This window comes from Geotrypetes seraphini, chromosome 9 (assembly GCF_902459505.1).
Source record: "Geotrypetes seraphini chromosome 9, aGeoSer1.1, whole genome shotgun sequence".
Lineage (NCBI taxonomy): Eukaryota > Metazoa > Chordata > Amphibia > Gymnophiona > Dermophiidae > Geotrypetes > Geotrypetes seraphini.
In genome coordinates, this window is record NC_047092.1 from 179016544 (window position 1) to 179034009 (window position 17466).

A 17466-nucleotide genomic window follows, 5' to 3' on the forward strand; every position below is an offset into this window, starting at 1 on the left:
CAATGACCAACTGGAATCACTATGGGTTAAAATACTAGGAATAAACGGAACCGAGAAAAAGATGGGACTGTAAAACCGTCCACCGGGGCAAACTGAAGCAAACGATACAGAAATGGAAGCCGAGTTGAGGCGGGAATGCAAGAACACTGACACCATAGTTATAGGAGATTTCAACTATCCTGGGTTAGACTGGAGTCTTGGAATTTCAAAATATACAAAGGAAACGGAGTTCCTGGAGGCTGTGTGGGACTGCTTCATGGAACAACTTGTCAAGGAACCAACGAGAGGGCCAGCGATTCTGGATCTAATCCTTAACGAGCTGAAGGGACCTGCAAAGGAAGTGGAAGTAGTGGGATCATTAGGTAGCAGTAACCACAACATGATCCAGTTCAAAATGGAAGTAGGATTACCAAAGGGAAAGAGAACCAATGCAACAACGTTTAACTTCAAGGAAGGGAACTATGATGACATGAGACAAATGGTGAGGAAAAAACTCAAAAACAGCTCCAAGAAAGCGCAGACTGTGGAGCAAGCCTGGTCCTTATTCAAAGACACGGTAAACGAGGCGCAAAACCTGTATATATCCAGATTTAGAAAAGGATGCAAAAAGAATCAAAAGAAAGACCCGGCATGGATGACTAATGAAGTAAAGATAGTGTTAGGAGACAAGAAAAGATCATTTCGGAAGTGGAAAAAGGACAAAACCAAAGAAAATTGGATAGAGCACAGGAAGCAACAAAAAGAATGTCACCGAGTGGTCAGAAAAGCAAAGAAAGAATACGAAGAGACACTAGCCAAGGAAGCACAAAATTTTAAACCATTCTTCCGATATATGAAAGGAAAACAGCCGGCAAGGGAGGAAGTGGGACCTCTGGATGAGGGAGACAGGAAGGGAGTGGTGAAGGAGGAAAAAGAGGTGGCTGACAGACTAAACATGTTCTTCTCGTCGGTCTTTACAAGAGAAGACACATCCAACGTGCTGGAACCAGAAAATATCTTCAGGGGGATCAAGAGGGAAAATTATCATGTATGGAGGCAAGCCTCGAAGACAGACTCAAGCAGATAGATTAAAAACTGACAAATCTCCAGGCCCAGACGGGATCCACCCGAGAATACTGAAAGAGCTCAGGGACGAAACAGCATAGTTACTACGGCAGATTTGTAACCTATCCTTGAAAACAGGGGCAATCCCGGAGAACTGGAGGATAGCAAATGTTACACCTATCTTCAAAAAAGGATCGAGAGGTGACCCAGGGAACTACAGACCGGTGAGCCTAACCTCAGTTCTGGGGAAGATGGCTGAATCATTAATTAAGGAAAGTATAAATGAGCATTTAGAAAAAAATAATCTGATGAGAACAAGCCAGCATGGTTTCTGTAAAGGAAGATCATGCCAAACGAACCTACTTCATTTCTTTGAGGGGATAAGCAATCAATTGGACAAGGGTGACCCCATAGACATCGTATATCTGGATTTCCAAAAAGCCTTCGAGAAGGTACCTCATGAGCGCCTACTAAGAAAACTGTGGAGTCACAGGGTAGTAGGGGACGTGCACAGATGGATCAGGAATTGGCTAGCGGACAGGAAACAGAGGGTAGGAGTAAAGGGATACTACTCTGACTGGAAAGGGGTCACAAATGGTGTCCCATAGGGGTCAGTGTTGGGACCGCTGCTGTTCAATATATTCAGAAATGACCTGGAAACAGGGACAAAGCGCAAAGTTATAAAATTCACAGAGAACACAAAACTCTTCAGTAGGGTCAGAACTGTTGAGGAATGAAAGATCTACAAAGAGACCTGAACAAACTGAGCGAGTGAACAGAAAGATGGCAGATGAGCTTCAAAGTAGAGAAATGTAAAGTCTTGCATATAGGGAAAGGGAACCCAATGTACAGCTACATGATGGGAGGGAGGGTACTGGGGGAAAGCAACCTAGAAAAAGACTTAGGGGTATTGGTGGATAAAACAATGAAGCCGGCGGCGCAATGTGCAGCGGCCTCAAAGAAAGCTAACAGAATGTTGGGCATTATCAAAAAGGGTATCACTACCAGAACGAAGGAAGTTATCCTACCACTGTACCAAGGGATGGTGTGCCCGCATCTTGAGTACTGCGTCCAATGCTGGTTGCCGTACCTTAAGAAGGATATGGCGATACTCGAGAGGGTCCAGAGAAGAGCGACTAGGATGATAAAAGGCATGGAAAACCTTTCATATGCTGAAAGGCTGGAGAAGCTGGGGCTCTTTACCCTGGAAAAGCGGAAACTTAGAGGGGACATGATAGAGACTTATAAGATCATGAAAGGCATAGAGAAGGTGGAGAGGGATAGATTCTTCAGACTAGCGGGGACAACAAAAACAAGAGGGCATTCAGAAAAATTGAAAGGAGACAGTTTCAAAACGAATGCTAGGACGTTCTTCTTCACTCAGAGGTTGGTGGACACCTGGAATGCGCTCCCAGGAGAGGTGATAGGACAGAGTACAATATTGGGTTTCAAAAATGGATTGGATGACTTCCTGAAGGTGAAGGGGATTGAAGGATACAGATAGAGGGTAACTTTAAAGGACACTAAATGAATAGGGGATAAACGTTTTAGGTAAAGGATCACTTACAGGTCATGGACCTGGGGGGCTGCCGCGGGAGCGGACTGCTGGGCACGATGGACCCTTGGTCTGACCCAGCAGAGGCAATGCTTATGTTCTCATTAATGGTTAACCACAAAATTAAACTACACAAAGCACACTGACAGCGGACGTAAATTCTCAAAATTGACATAATTCAATCTCTAAATTCAAAAATAAAATCATTCCCCCCCTACCTTTGTTGTCTCCCTCCCTCCATGTTATGCCTTACCTTCTGGCCTGCTCCCACCTGGCCATTTTATGCCGCCCCCGGTATTATCTTCAGGCCGGCTCCCTCTTCCTCACTGATGCAGTGGACAAATCTGCGGGCAGCAGCTCCTTGCGCGTCCCGTGCCTCATCTGGTAGCCTTCCCTCTGACATTGCAACGTCAGAGAGAAGGCTTCCGGTTCAGGCGCAGGATGCGCGTAGGAGCCACCGCCTATGGCTTTGTGCACTGAATCAGTGAGGAAGAGGGAACTGGCTTGAAGGTAATGTCGCATTGATTGCACCGTGCACTGGCGGTTGAAGAACACTGTTTTGGGCCTGATGCGTGTGCTGGCTCTGTGGACCGGCAGGAAATTTCTGTGGACCAGCACCTGTCCACGGACTGGTGGTTGAAGAACACTGTTCTAGAATTTCTTGATCCACCTATCCATATGGAAGCAATAGAACACTATAACCTATTACAATTCAACCAAAGAGGAGAGTAATATAAGAAAAATCCTGAAAATGAACAAGATTATGACCCAACCAGCAGATAAATCTATTTATGTTGCAGAGATTGTGCATAAGTTTGTACTAGCTATTCATTGCAAGAAAGAGTGTCTGCTTCTGCCATACAGGGCATGTCCCCAAACAGTGACAATCTAAGTTTATACATGAGGCATTTATCCTCTTCAGTATTTAAAACAGACAAGTAATCATAGCTCACTGGAAAAACAACACAAGATTCTGGACAACACTGTTTCATACTCACTCACTTTCATTTTGGAAAGCAACTACAAACAATCCCACAATTCTATAGTATAGCACACCAAATCAGTCAGATTTTGAGGCTATCCACAAAGAATATGCATGAGACATTTTTATGCAATGTAATCAATACATGCAAATCTACCTCAGACATAATCTTTAGGATTTCAGGTTACCCACAGATGGAAGAATCTGTCAAAACATGGATTGAGAACCACTTTCCTACTGTACAGTATATATGCTATCTTTCACTCAACATTAATATATGAACTTCAAAATTAGAACTAAATTAATGAACTGGACAAGTATTTCTCAACCTTTTCAAGCTAAGTACCCCCTAAGTCTAACAAATACCAACCGAGTACCCACGCCCAAGCGCTGCCCCTGACCCACCCAAACAATAATAGTACTAATTGTAATGCAATTTCTTCCATCCATTTTTCATGTACACACAATATAATCTTAATACATATGGTAACCACAAAATTATAAAAACACAAAGCACACTGTATGCAGAGAAAATGTTAATTATCATTTATATTCAAAGAGGTCAAGGCAGATGACTTTAAAATAAGCAATGTCACCTCAGTGACAACTATAGAAAAATAGACAAATATAGTGCAAAATATAGAGAGCAGATATAAATTCTCAAAACTGACACATTTTGATCACTAAATTGAAAATAAAATCATTTTTTCTTCCTTTGTTGTCTGGTGATTTCATGAGTCTCTGGTTGCACTTCCTTCTGACTAATCATCCAATATTTCTTTCTTCCTCTCCTCCAGACCTCATTCCATTCCCCAACCATCTCTCTGTCCCTCCATGAATGTAACTTTTCTTCTTCTCTCTTCCCCCAGATCATTTTTCACCACTGCCCACCAGCCCCATACCCATTTCTCCTTCTATCACCCCTCTTCAACACCATGTCATATCTCTCCCTCCATCACTATGCCCAACATTCCTCCCCCTTGCATCCCCTTCAATCTATCCCTCTGTTCCCTCTCCACCACCATATCCAACATTTTTCCCTCTCATCCTTCTATTCCCCATGCATCTCTATTTCACTCCGTTCTCACTTTCTCTCTATGCCCAATTTTCCACTTCCTTTCCCCATATGCACCATCTCTTTCCCTCTCACTCACACACTCAGGCCCAACAAAAGAGATGGAGAAAAACGGGTCTCATCCACATTTGGCTGGGACTATACAGTGCCCTAAGCCTCACGTTTCATCACTGGTCCGAAAAAAACTGTACATATATATAGAACTTTTCTTACACTCAGTCTTTCAATTCATAAATAGTTTTCACAAAAATCCTCTTCTTCTGTTAAATATATTGTGTGAATCAGTGGTTAAATCTGTATAAAACAAATTGAAATAGCTACAGCTACAAGTGTGAAATTCATTTCAATTCAACTCATGTAATACTTGTGAAGGAAATAGCTTAACTTATTTTTGGGAATGCTTCTACTTAGGCATATATTTCTCATCTAATGTCTCAAAAAATGGAACTCGTTCCCTGATGTTCCCGTTCCCGACAGAAAGAACTTCGTTTTGCCCTTCCCAGGGCTACTTCAGGGGAGTAAATTCACTGGAATTAGTTCAATATTGCTCTCTCCAAAACACTTTGTAAGCTTCAATCGTGGCAATGAAGCTCTTTAAGATGGCCGCGGGCCACTCTTATTATTTAGCTTCTGTGTTTATTGATTTTTGATTAAGTGTGAGTGTGGCTGTTCTGTTAAACCATTATACAGTACATTTCTTTTTTTGATCTTGCACAGAAAACACATTGCCAATCACATGGTGTTCAATAATTGTGCCAAAAAGATATCCATAAAGACACCATGGGGCAAAATGTTAACATTTCATAATTTCTCAATTTTACTGGTAACCAGATTCTTTCAACTAAAGCTCAAATAGGCCCACTGAAATATTGGAAATTAAAGTGGGAGAAAGAAGGGGGCCCCAGGTGTAACCCCTAAAGCCAGCACCGATCAGCCGGACACCCCTGTCTCACTGAAGAGAAAATCTCAACAGGAGAAACAGAATGGCAGTCTCACTGAAGAGAAACCTCAACAGGAGAAAATAAAGTTCCAGTCACAGCCAGAATTCAGGAGCTAGTTGAATAGCGACCATTTCCTGCTGGAAGATAGAGAATACTGGAGACACAGGAGGAGTGCCAGCCAATAGGACCACCTGTTAATCAGTTTCTCTATCTCCGCCTGCTGGTAGATGTGTGCTATCCCATTGGTCTCTGGATTCATCTGCTGCTGTTGCTAAGGAAAATGAGGTACTATTAAGAACTGGTAGCAGCAGGTACAGTGTTATGTCCCAAAAGTCAATTAATTGCAATGAAATTTATAAGACAGTCACAAATACCTTCCTCTGAGGTGTATTTTCATTTCTCTATCACACAGATTTTACCTTGCTTTAATACTCGATTGGTGGCATAAAACTGTTATACTGGAGGCTCCTACCTGCATATCACGCACAAGCAGTGCAAATGTGGCAATTTCTGCTCCTCTAAGAAGTGAGTACATGCATACATCTGAAGCATTTTGATTCGTATGTATCGGATCCTTCCATCTGAAGGGAAATCAAATTCTGGATCCTTTTTGTTTCTGTGATATGAATTACCAGACTGACAATTTAAATGAAGTTGAATAAATCATTTCTTTCCTTAGTGGAAACAGGTGTTACTTACCTTGTAAGCTCATCATCTCCTAGCATTCCTTTGGGGACAGGTGAATATCTGCCTGGTGATGCAGGTGGTACAGGATGACTCAGGTAACTAGATGGACTGATATGATTATCCACTGGCTGAGAATATGCTAGAAGAAAAACATACCTTATTGATGGAACAGAATATAAAAGTAAAAGAAAACACCTATATACCAGTACCTAAAAGTTGGGCAGACTGGATGAGCCATACAGGTATACAGTTTCTCCCTAGGGCCTTTCAGCCGGGTGGTCCGCCCGGCTAATTTAGATGACCGCCCGGCTGCCATCCATCACGAATCCTGCAGCTGCCACCGCTGCTCAATATTTTTTTAAAAACCTCACCTCTCATCGGCTGGAGATTTGGTGCCTTAGCCCGTAGCGAACTCATGCTTCGGGGCTTTAAGGTGTGCATGCCGGTTTCCCCTCTCTTCCCTCTGAAACCGGAAGTTACGTCGTGGGGGGAAGAGAAGGGAAGCCGGCACGCACACCTTAGAGCCCCGAAGCATGAGTTCGCTATGGGCTAAGGCAGGAGACAGGCAGGAGACTGATCAACGACGAATGGAAGCTTACAACTTGCTTCGGGCCTTCCTCGCTGCCGGGTCCTGCCTACTTTCTGTTTCTGCGAAGGCAGGACCAGGCAACGAGGAAGGCCCGAAGCAAGGAAAGAGCAGCAAATTGTAAGCTTCCCTCTGTCGCTGACCTATGGAAGATAGGTCAGCGATGGAGGGAAGTTTGCGACTCCTGCCGATTCATACCGATTCAAAGATGACATGAACTTCATTCAGCAGGGCAATAATAGCAGTCACTGGTCTTTCCAAAAGGCTGCTTGTCGTGGATGTGGAGCATGAGTATGATCTGCGAATTATGATAATTGTTCAAAAAAAATGCTCTTTCAGTCAACTTGGAAAGAGAGCACAAATTGGAGATAGATCTATAGTTATTAGGGTCAGAATGATCTCCAGAGTTGGATTTGAAGATTGGATGGACAAGGGCTTTTTTCCACATCTAATGATAAACTAATATTAATCAAATTTAAAGCAAGTGGCAAAAGGCTGTGAACAGACAGTTTTAAACACGAGGAAGGGACCAGATCTAAAGAACAAGTTGTACTTCTCATTAAAGAGAGGATTATGGATAATTTATCCAGAGACTGAAGTGAGAAAGATGACCAGTTTGATAGGGGCAAGGTTCATGAGGTAGAAGTAGTAAATGATGGAGACTGAATTACTAAAGAATCTGTAGAACATGGTTTCGTATCTGTTGAAGAATTTGTTGGTAAAAATGAATGTCTGTTTAGTAACTTTATTGAGAAAGTGAATCCCTAAAACAACAGCCGAGGGAAACAGATTGCATAATGGAAAGTAAGAAGTGAGTCTTGATATTAATGAAAAAGACATCTTGGGGGGTTATCAGATCTTACATCCTACTATTTTTTTGTTATATTCCTTTTGAAGGTTTCTACAGGCTTGTAGATCAGAGGAATTATGTTGCTTATGCCAAACTCACTCTGTACTGATGTTTCAGGAGGTGAAGACTGCTGTGATACCAGGACTTTTTGTGTGTTGTATTAGGAATAAATGTCTGAATAGGGGCAATGGTGTTTAAGGCTGTTTGCAGGCTCTGATTCCAGCTAATAAGGCTGGTGAAGATGGGCTACTGGACTAGATGGACCGTTGGTCTGACCCAGTAAGGCTATTCTTATGGTCTTAGAAGCTTGCTCCTCAATGGGTAAAAAAAAAGGAAATCCACAGGAAAGAAAATAAAGGGGACATTCTATATGTAGTGCTCTTCCTAGAGCTAATTTAGATGACCGCCTGGCTGCCATCTATCGCGAATCCTGCCGCTACTCAACATTAAAAAAAACCCCAAAAACCCACCTCTCACCGACTTGGAGATTTCCCGCCTTAGCTCGTAGCGAACTCATGCTTCGGGGCTCTAAGGTGTACGTACTGGCTTCCCTTCTCTTCCCTCCGAAATGGGAAGTTATGTCCCGAGGGGGCGGGGAGGAGAAGAGAAGGGAAGCCAGCACACACACCTTAGAGCCCCGAAACATGAGTTCGCTACGGGCTAAGACAGGAGACAGGTCAACGACATTGGGAAGCTTACAACTTGCTGCTTTTACTTGCTTCGGGCCTTCCTCGCTACCGTGTCCTACCTACTTTCTATTTCCGTGAAGGCAGGACCCGGCAACGAGGAAGGCCCGAAGCAAGGAAGAGCAGCAAGTTGTATGCTTCCCAATGTCGCTGACCTGCCAATGGGAGGGATGGGAAGAGAAATGCTGCTGCTCCACCCAATTGGGGAGGGGAAGAGAAGTGCTGCTGCTGCTGCACCCAACTGGGGAGGGGAGAAGGAAGACCAGGGAAGGGAGAGGAGAGGAAAGAGATGCCAAGACCATGGGAGTGAAGGAAAGGAAAGGAGCTACCATACCATAGGGGGGGGAGAGATGTCAGGGTATATGGGGGAGGGGGAGGAGGCTGATGTCAGACCAGGTGAAAGGAAGGAAGGAGAGAAAGGAAGGAGAAGAGATGCCAGATAATGGAGTGGGAGGGGGAGATGAAAGGAGAGGGGAGAGATGCCAGGGCATGGGAGGGAAGGAAGGGAAACTAAAGGAGACAAAATGCCAGACCAGAGGGAAAGAAAGGAGAAAAGGTGCCAGAGAAGGAGGGAGAGATAGGAGGGAGATGCCAGGGCATGGGGGGAGAGAAGGGAAAGAGATAGAGATGCCAGACCATGGGGTGGAGTGGGAAAGAAGGAAGGAAATGAGAAGAGAGATGTTAGAGCATAGGGGAGGGGATGAAGCTGAAATAAATCATGTAGAAAGGAGAGAAAGGGCACAGGATATACAGTTTATTGAAGGGACATAGAAAGAGGGAAGATGCCATATGGAACAAAGAGGGTGGACACTGGATGGAAAGGGCAGAGAGGGTGAACAGTGGATGGATGGGGCAGAGAGAGGGTGGACAGTAGATGGAAGGGGTAGAGAGAGAGAAGGCAGAGTCTGGGTGGAAGGGGCAAAGAGAGGACAGATGTTGCATGAAAGGGAGCGAGGACAAATGCTAAATAGAAAGAAGAGAGCGAAGAGAAGATGATTAAAGCAGAAACGACAAAAAGTAGAGGAAAATTTTTTTATTGTTTTATGTAGAATCAAGTAGTATTGTAACTATTGATTAAAGTTTATAAATAGGAAATGGAAATAAAGCAATTTGGGGGGGACTAAACCCCTTTCCTCAGGTCAGGACAGGATACCATAACAGCAGGGGTGCCCAAATGGTCGCTCGCGATTGACCAGTAGATCGCAAAGGCAATGTGAGTTGATCATGTTGCCTTTGCAATCTTTTTCTTCCTGCCTACCCGAGCCAGGCCAGGCGCGTACAAACGCCAGACTCACAAGACTTCACCTCCGACGTCAATTCTGACGTCGGAGAGGAAGTTCTGGGCCAGCCAATCGCTGCCTGGCTGGCCTGGAACTTCCTCTCCGATGTTAGAATTGACGTCAGAGGTGAAGTCTTGCGAGTCCGGCGCTTGTACGTGCCTGGCCTGGCTCATGGAAACAGCAGGGAGAAATCGGCGTGGCGTGGTGGCTTAGGGGGTAGGGAAAGAATCAGGGAAGTGGAGAAATTGGCGTGATGGCTTGGGGGGCAGGGGGGAAAGAGAAAGAGAGACAGAAAGAAAAGGGGAGGAGCAGAAAGAAAAAAATATTGGATTTACAGTCAGAAGAAGGAAGTGCAACCAGAGACTCATGAAATCACCAGACAAAAAGGTAGGAAAAATGATTTTATTTTCAATTTAGTAGTCAAAATGTGTCCGTTTTGAGAATTTATATCTGCTGTCTATATTTTGCACTATGGCCCCCTTTTACTAAACCTCAATAGCGGTTTTTAGCGCAGGGAGCCTATGAGCATCGAGAGCAGCGCAGGGCAGAGAGAGGGCATTCAGCGCAGCTCCCTGCGCTAAAAAACACTATTGCGATTTAGTAAAAAGGGAGGGGGTATATTTGTCTATTTTTGTATAGTTGTTCCTGAGGTGGCATTGCATAGAATCATCTCCCTTGACCTCTTTGAAAACCCGCAGAATAGAAATGATAATTAACATTTTCTCTGCGTACAGTGTGCTTTGTTTTTTTTAAAATTTTATTGTTGGTAGATCATTTTGACTTGGTCATTTTAAAAGTAGCTCGCAAGCCCAAAAGGTGTGGGCACCCCTGCTTTAGAGCCATTTCTTGTATGACTGGATGAGCTATATTTATCTTTTTTTTTTAGTTGTTTAAATTCATGTAGAAATAAATGGCTAGATTGAACCTAATGACTTCATTAACGCTTTTCCCTTTTTTAAACCTCTATACCATTTGAAAGAGGGCAAATACTGCTTAAGTTTAGTAAAAATATTCTGGCATAAGTGTCAAACCTTAAAAAAGGAAGTCATATTGAGCATTGGAAAATAATAATTAACTAATAAAAATAGTACACATTTAGAACTCCTTTTACTAAGTTGCAATAGTGGTTTTAACGTGCACTTAGCGCGCGCAGAATTACATGTGCTAGATGCTAACGCCAGCATTGAGCTAGCGTTAGTTTTCCCGCATGCTAAAAATGCTAGTGCACCTTAGTAAAAAAGGGGGTTAATTTTCCCCACCACCAAATTTCCCCATCCCGCCCCACCCAGCTACTTTTTCATGCCACCCGGCTGGAAAAAATTTCTGGGGAGAACACTGGTATACTTTATGTTAGTTCCATAAAATGACACCATATGTTTAATTTTTATATTACTGAAAGATACGCAAGTACATTGGGCAAGAAGAAATTTCAGACCACAGAGATTTTGGAGTAAAAAAAACCCCACACTTCAACACAATTGTCTGAAAAACTATTATACTGGAAAGATTGACTCTTGGAAATATTCATATTCGATTCTGCCCCAAATAGTGACCCAAATTCATTATTTGTATTTGATCAAATAGTGATTTAAACTCAAATATAAATAATCTGGAGTTCTACTATTCTAAAGCCTACTGGAATAAAACACATGATCTCTGATTTCACATTGCTTCTTTTATTATTCATTATGTTAAAGCTCAATGCCAATTAGTCATATTCAGCTGAATAGTAAAAGATGCTATTCAGTAAAGCTTTAAGTACATATTGTTTTGCTCTAAAATCATAACTATTCGAGGCTTGTGTGGGTGGGATCTGACAGTTTGCAGGATGAGGACCGAGCTTGCGGGGACGGGGACTAAGCTCGCGGGGATGGGGCAGGGATGGGGATGAGCTCACTGGGACGGGGTGGGAATGGTGATACATTTTTTCCCCGTGTCTTTCTTTACTATGGACTTCCGCCAACAGAACAACAATTGGGCCTCCAGCTTCAGCTAAGCAATTTTGGGTCCCTCTTGCTTGTTGATGGATGCTATGGCTGTAACACTGTCCGAGAAAACTGACTGCTTTGCCCTCCAGCCCTATCTGAAAGAATTGTAGGGCCAACCAAATGGTTCTCAACAACAACATGTTGATGTTGTCTGTGAAGGCAACCATCAGCCTTGCGCGCTGGGTGACCCTCGTAACCACCCCCCTGCCGTAAAGATCGGCATTGGTCGTTAGGATCACCCAGTTTTGCAGGGTTCATTTAAGTCTTTTCCTTTACCATATTGTTCTGTTCATTACCTCCTTATTTTATTTTAAGAATTATAACCCTTCCCATTTCCCTTTTTGTCCATGTCTCGTCATCTGAATTATTGTATCTATATGTCTTTTCCCCTGTTTTTAACTATTTCTTTTTTGGTTTTTAAAATTTTGTACAATGTAAACCACTTTGGTATTTAAAGCGGTATACCAAGCTATAATAAACTTGAAACTTTATCTGGAGAGGAAGACCTTCGGAGAGCCACCATTGTAAACTCTGGTATGCCTCCGCCATCCACACTAACTCTGTTTGGAGAGATTCCGACCGGGGAGACCAATGTGTCAGTAGGGCATTCTCTAGAAGGCCTAGGTGAGCTCTTGGTCGCTACCTTGGATCCTAGGACCTACAGATAATGCCAGACCATATGAATTGGCCTCACCAAAATCTCCTTATCTGCTTGTCTGAGCTTTAGTTTACATGGCTCTGGGAGAAAGACATGGCACCTCTGCCATGTTGATTAGGATATCCAAATACTCCAGACACTGAGGGTCAAGATGCACAAAACTTACTGTGCATTTAACCATCATCGCTAAACCAGTTTTAACAGGTTTAACACGAAGGATTGAATCTATCGATCCACAAAACAGCAAATCATGGTCTTTTTTGTGGTTTGTAGCAGCCTCCGATAATCATATGTAAATACATTACAACGAGCTCATCAATATTAAAATGAACATGCCGATCAATGCCTAAATGATGCACAAAATGAAGCGCTGGTTTTAATGCTCTAAAATGTCTGGAGGCTCTGGTAGCATTTAAAAAGCCAGCTTTTTCTTTAATGTGCACAGATATGGGGGGGGGAGTTATATCCTGGGATGCACTGGGAGGGGCCTAAGACTCAGACTAGCCCAGGCGCCTAAGGCCACTCCTATGGAAAGAGCCTTAAGGCCTGGGCAATCAGAGTCTTAGGCCCCTCCCAGTGCATCCCAGAATGCACCAGGAAGAGGAAGACCTTCCATTTTCAAGAGGTGGGCCTGCCAGAAGGAGGGAGTATGCATCCCTCCTTCCAGTTTTCTTCTGAAAAGTACAAGGTTGTAGAGGGGTATCAAGGGTTCGCAGGGGGTCCTGGCAGCTGGAGAGAATGGGAATCCCTCCTGCTCATCTTCAATTTAAAGAAGTGGTGGGGGGGGGGGTTGAGCGTGTGGGGGATCTGGGCAACTAAAGCAGGAGGGAGTGGACTATCCTCCTGCCTTTTTAAAAAAAAAAGTTCGAGTGTGGGCTATCTTCAGGAGGAGGGGGCAGTATGACTTTTTGGGCATATATGTTATGCATGTGTAACACATGTACATCTGTGCCCATAAAAAAAAACAAACAACAAAAAACAACAACTATTCTTCCTGACCAAAACAGTTGAGCAGCAGGAGGCTGCTTCAGGGATTCCTCCACTGCTCAGTTGTTCAAGGCTTCCCCTGCTGGCTCTGCACATGTCGATCATTTTTTGCAATGTAAATTAAGACACAGGAAGTGATTTAACATTTACTTTGCAGGGTTAGGAACAAACAGGCATTAGTTTTGCAGTAATAGACACTGAGACAGAGCTGGCCTCCATGCCTAGTAATTAACTTCTAAGGGCATCAGCATATAGCATCTAAAGCTCATTCTGACCTTAACATGGCTAATAAATACTGAAACACACTGCCTTTTCCTTCCCAAGTCCTCAACACAGGATATGGAGAACATCTCAGCAGAGGTCTAGAACAGTGGTCTCAAACTCAAACCCTTTGCAGGGTCACATTTTGGATTTGTAGGTACCTGGAGGGCCTTAGAAAAAATATTTAATATTTTATCAAAGAAATGACAATTTTGCATGAGGTAAAACTCTTCATAGTTTTTAAATCTTTCCTTTTGGCTAAGTCTTAATAATAATATTGTAATTTATAGCTAAAGAAACATATGATCAAGAAACTGTTTTATTTTATTTTGGTGATTATGATAAACATACTGAGGGCCTCAAAATAGTACCTGGCGGGCCGCATGTGGCCCCCCAGGCCACGAGTTTGAGACCACTGGTCTAGAATAATGGCACTATAGCAAAGCCAAAGGCTGATCCATTCCATTACAGAATCAAAGAAACACTCTTGCCTTGGCTGAAAACTAACACGAAGCTATATTTCATCTTATTCTAAGGTCTCCTGTGATTTTGTCATTCATATTTATGCCATTTGAACACAATGCTGCAAGTGCTTGCTTATTTGCTCAGTTAGAATGAGCTGATCTTTCTATAACACGGTGCTTTTCTTCAGGTTCAAACCGCAGTATGGTGAAAATGGAATACTGATACTGAACAAATAAAGCAACATGTTAAATTAAAGCTTTTCTGTGTATTTAAAACAAATTTGGTTTGCAACTGTGCTACATATTGTGTTCTGTTTCAGATAGAATAAGCCAAAGGACAAAATGAACAGAAAATTTTAATGGTTTCAAGATTTATAACCTCTTCTCCCTCAAAATCAGATACTTTTAAGTTACTAAAACAAATAATTTTAAATAACAGAAGACATGCCATAAGCAAACTTAAAAAGTAAACTCTGTATGCATTATGCACTGCACAGCATTTTAGAAGCCCATTAAATCAAGTCAAGAAATGAGGTACAAAACTTGGACAATAAACCCTGAACACATTATAGACAGGATTATAATGAGACTTATTTATTGAATTTCTAGTCTGTTGAAACAATTTAGCTATACAATTAATGAAAACACACAACAGTTCAATCAAGTACAGTGTTTGAAAGAAGCTCACACTGACCATGTTAGATCAGTGAATCTCAAACTGTGTGCCAAGGCACACTAGTGTGCCTCCTGAGATTTCAGGTGTGCCGTGGTACACTGGGGAGGAGCCGGCTCCAGCTGACTGCCTATGAGACATGCCTCTCATGGCGAGAGGCTCGTCCTGTAGGCAATCAGTGGGCACCAGCTCTTATCTTTCTTTCTGGCCCTCTTCCCTTCTGGCACCCCTCACTGGCCCGACTGGAGGGCCTTCACACACATGCAGACATCAACATGATGATGTCACGCATGCGCGCAATGTCATCACAGTGATATCCATGCACTTCCAGGTGCCTCGAGCCACATCCACTACTTTTAGTGTGGTGCGGCTCGAAAAATTCTGCTGGACTCTGTTAGACTGTGGAGAAGACATGCATAAAAATAAGAACATTCAATGTGCTTTTAGAAAGCTTGGAAATATCTAATTCAGTGCATCGCAAACTGTGTGCCGCAGCACACTAGTGTACCTCCAGAGATTTCAAGTGTGCCATGGCACCCTGGGCAGGAAGAGAGGCTCCGGCGTGGACGTCAGCTGACTCATCTTCCTGCCTTCTGCTGCCAATACGCTGCTGGGACTCCTGCTTTCCTCTTCTTCTCTCCCCACCCCCGGACCAGCAGCAGCAGTTCAGTGTGATTTTAACTTAGCCACACAGCTACCGCTAGCATTAATTTACATGTGGTTTCATCAGGCAGCCTCGGGACCTTTGCTAGACTGGCCCGCCTTGCATCATCGAAGTGGGCCGGCTAAGCAAAGGCCCCAAGGCTACCTGCTGAAACCGCATGTAAACTACTGCTAGCAGCAGCTGTGTGACTAAGTTAAAAGCACACAGTGAGCTGCCGCTGGGCTAGAGAAAGGAAGGGCATTGCTGGAGAGGGAACGAGGGAAGGGAGAAGGGGTACTGCTGGATAAGGGGAGGAGGGAAGGGGTACTCCTGGACAGGAGGAGGAATGAGCCCCCAAAAGGGGATACTGCTGGACAGGAGGGAGGTAAAAGGAAGGGAGAAGAGGTGCTGCTGGACCTTGCAGAAAGGGAGGGAAAGGAAAGGTGCTACACACTGGAAGGGAGGGTGAGATGGTGCATGGGAAAAGAGAATATTGGGTTGGGAGGTGGGAAGGAGGGATGCCGCTCGAGGGAAGAGGCAAGGACAGAGAGAGAAAGCATGCAAGAAGCAGAAAGTGTTGGACTCATGGAGAGGGCGGATGGATGGGGAGGACAGAAAGGAGGGAAGGAGAAATGTTATACTCTGGGGAAGGGGGAGAGGGCAGAGAGTGAAAAGTTGGACTCATGGAATGGAGAGAGAGAGAGAGAGATATGTGTTGGTTGGGAGAGGGAAGGAGGACCTGAGGAGAAGAATGGAAAAGAATGGAGAATAAAACAGAGATATTTTAATACCTTTGAATTGCTCAATGGTGTGACCAGACCTCAAATATTTTGCACAATTCTGGTCACATCTCAAAGATAGAGCAGAATTAGAAGGTGGTACAGAAAAGAGCAACCAAAATAATAAAGGGGATGGAAAGACTCCCCTATGATGGAGGCTAAAGAGGCCAGGGATCTTCAGCTTGGAGAAGAGATGGCTGAGGGGGCATATTGTACATTGCTTAGAATTGTATTTTCCTTTTAAATTGTACTTTTCACTGTATGACTAGTTATTATCTGTTGTAAACTGCCTAGAACCATTTTTTGGTTAGGTGGTATACTATTACAATATTGCGGTATATTATTATGATATAGAGGTCTATAAAATCATGAGTAGAGTTGAATAGATAGACATTGCTCACTCTTTCAAAAAATATAAGAAATAGGAGGCATGCAATTATAGTACTACCAATCAGTACATTAAGAGCAAATCAGAGAAAACATTTCTACATTCATCATGTAATTAAACTCTGGAATTGATTGCCAGAAAATATAGTAAAAGTGGTTAGTGTAGTAGGATTTAAAAAAGGCTTGGACACATTCTTAAAAGAAAAACCCCATAAAACATTAATAAGGTGAACTTGAGAAAATGTACTGCTTATTCTTGAGACAAGCAGCATGAAATCTATTTTACTCTTGGGATTGCCAGGCACTTATGATTTGGATTGGTCACTACTGAAAAAATGATGGGCTTGATGGACTTTCAGTCTGTGCCAGTATGGCAATATTTATGTATTTATGGAAGAGATGACAGTCCATGTAAAGAGAAGTTACTCATCTGTAGCAGATATTCTCCAAGGGCAGCAGGCCAAGTATGCTCCGAACTGGGTGATGTCACCTGACAGAGCCTGTGCAGATGCTGTCAGTGTATACAGCTTTTAGAAAATTCTAGCAGTGTCCCTTCACACATGCACAATAGATGAGTGCAGGATCCACAGTAGCATAACACATCTGAAGGATTCAATTCCTATGGGCAGTAGGAGAGTATGCGAGAATACTTGTCCTGCTGTGTATCACTTTAGTCTAATCTTCTTTTTTTGTCTACTGTTATACTACATGTTATAATGCATGTTACTTGCAGTGATTAAGGCTTGCAAATCCTTGCTCTCCTACTCTTCAAAGAGATTTGAAGCTTCAAAACCCTGAACAAATTGCATAAAATCATTGCAGCTTACAAGTCAAAGTGAAAGTCCAAGGATGAAATGGTGAGTTATTTCTGCATGTATGCTCTTGAAACCTCACTGTCACACATCCCCTATCCCTTCTCGTTAGTATCCAATTTCCAACA

The 17466-nt window shown here is 43.1% G+C and overlaps 1 protein-coding gene across 13 annotated transcripts in view; it reads right to left on the minus strand.

Annotated features, from left to right (window-relative positions):
* Positions 1-17466, minus strand: part of DLG1 (discs large MAGUK scaffold protein 1) — a 329809-nt gene that overhangs the window by 96142 nt on the left and 216201 nt on the right. For all 13 annotated transcript variants that reach the window (XM_033958212.1, XM_033958211.1, XM_033958209.1 and 10 more), the window contains one exon: positions 6297-6423. In XM_033958212.1, the coding sequence (XP_033814103.1) occupies positions 6297-6423 (127 nt within the window). The remainder of the gene's footprint in view (positions 1-6296; positions 6424-17466) is intronic.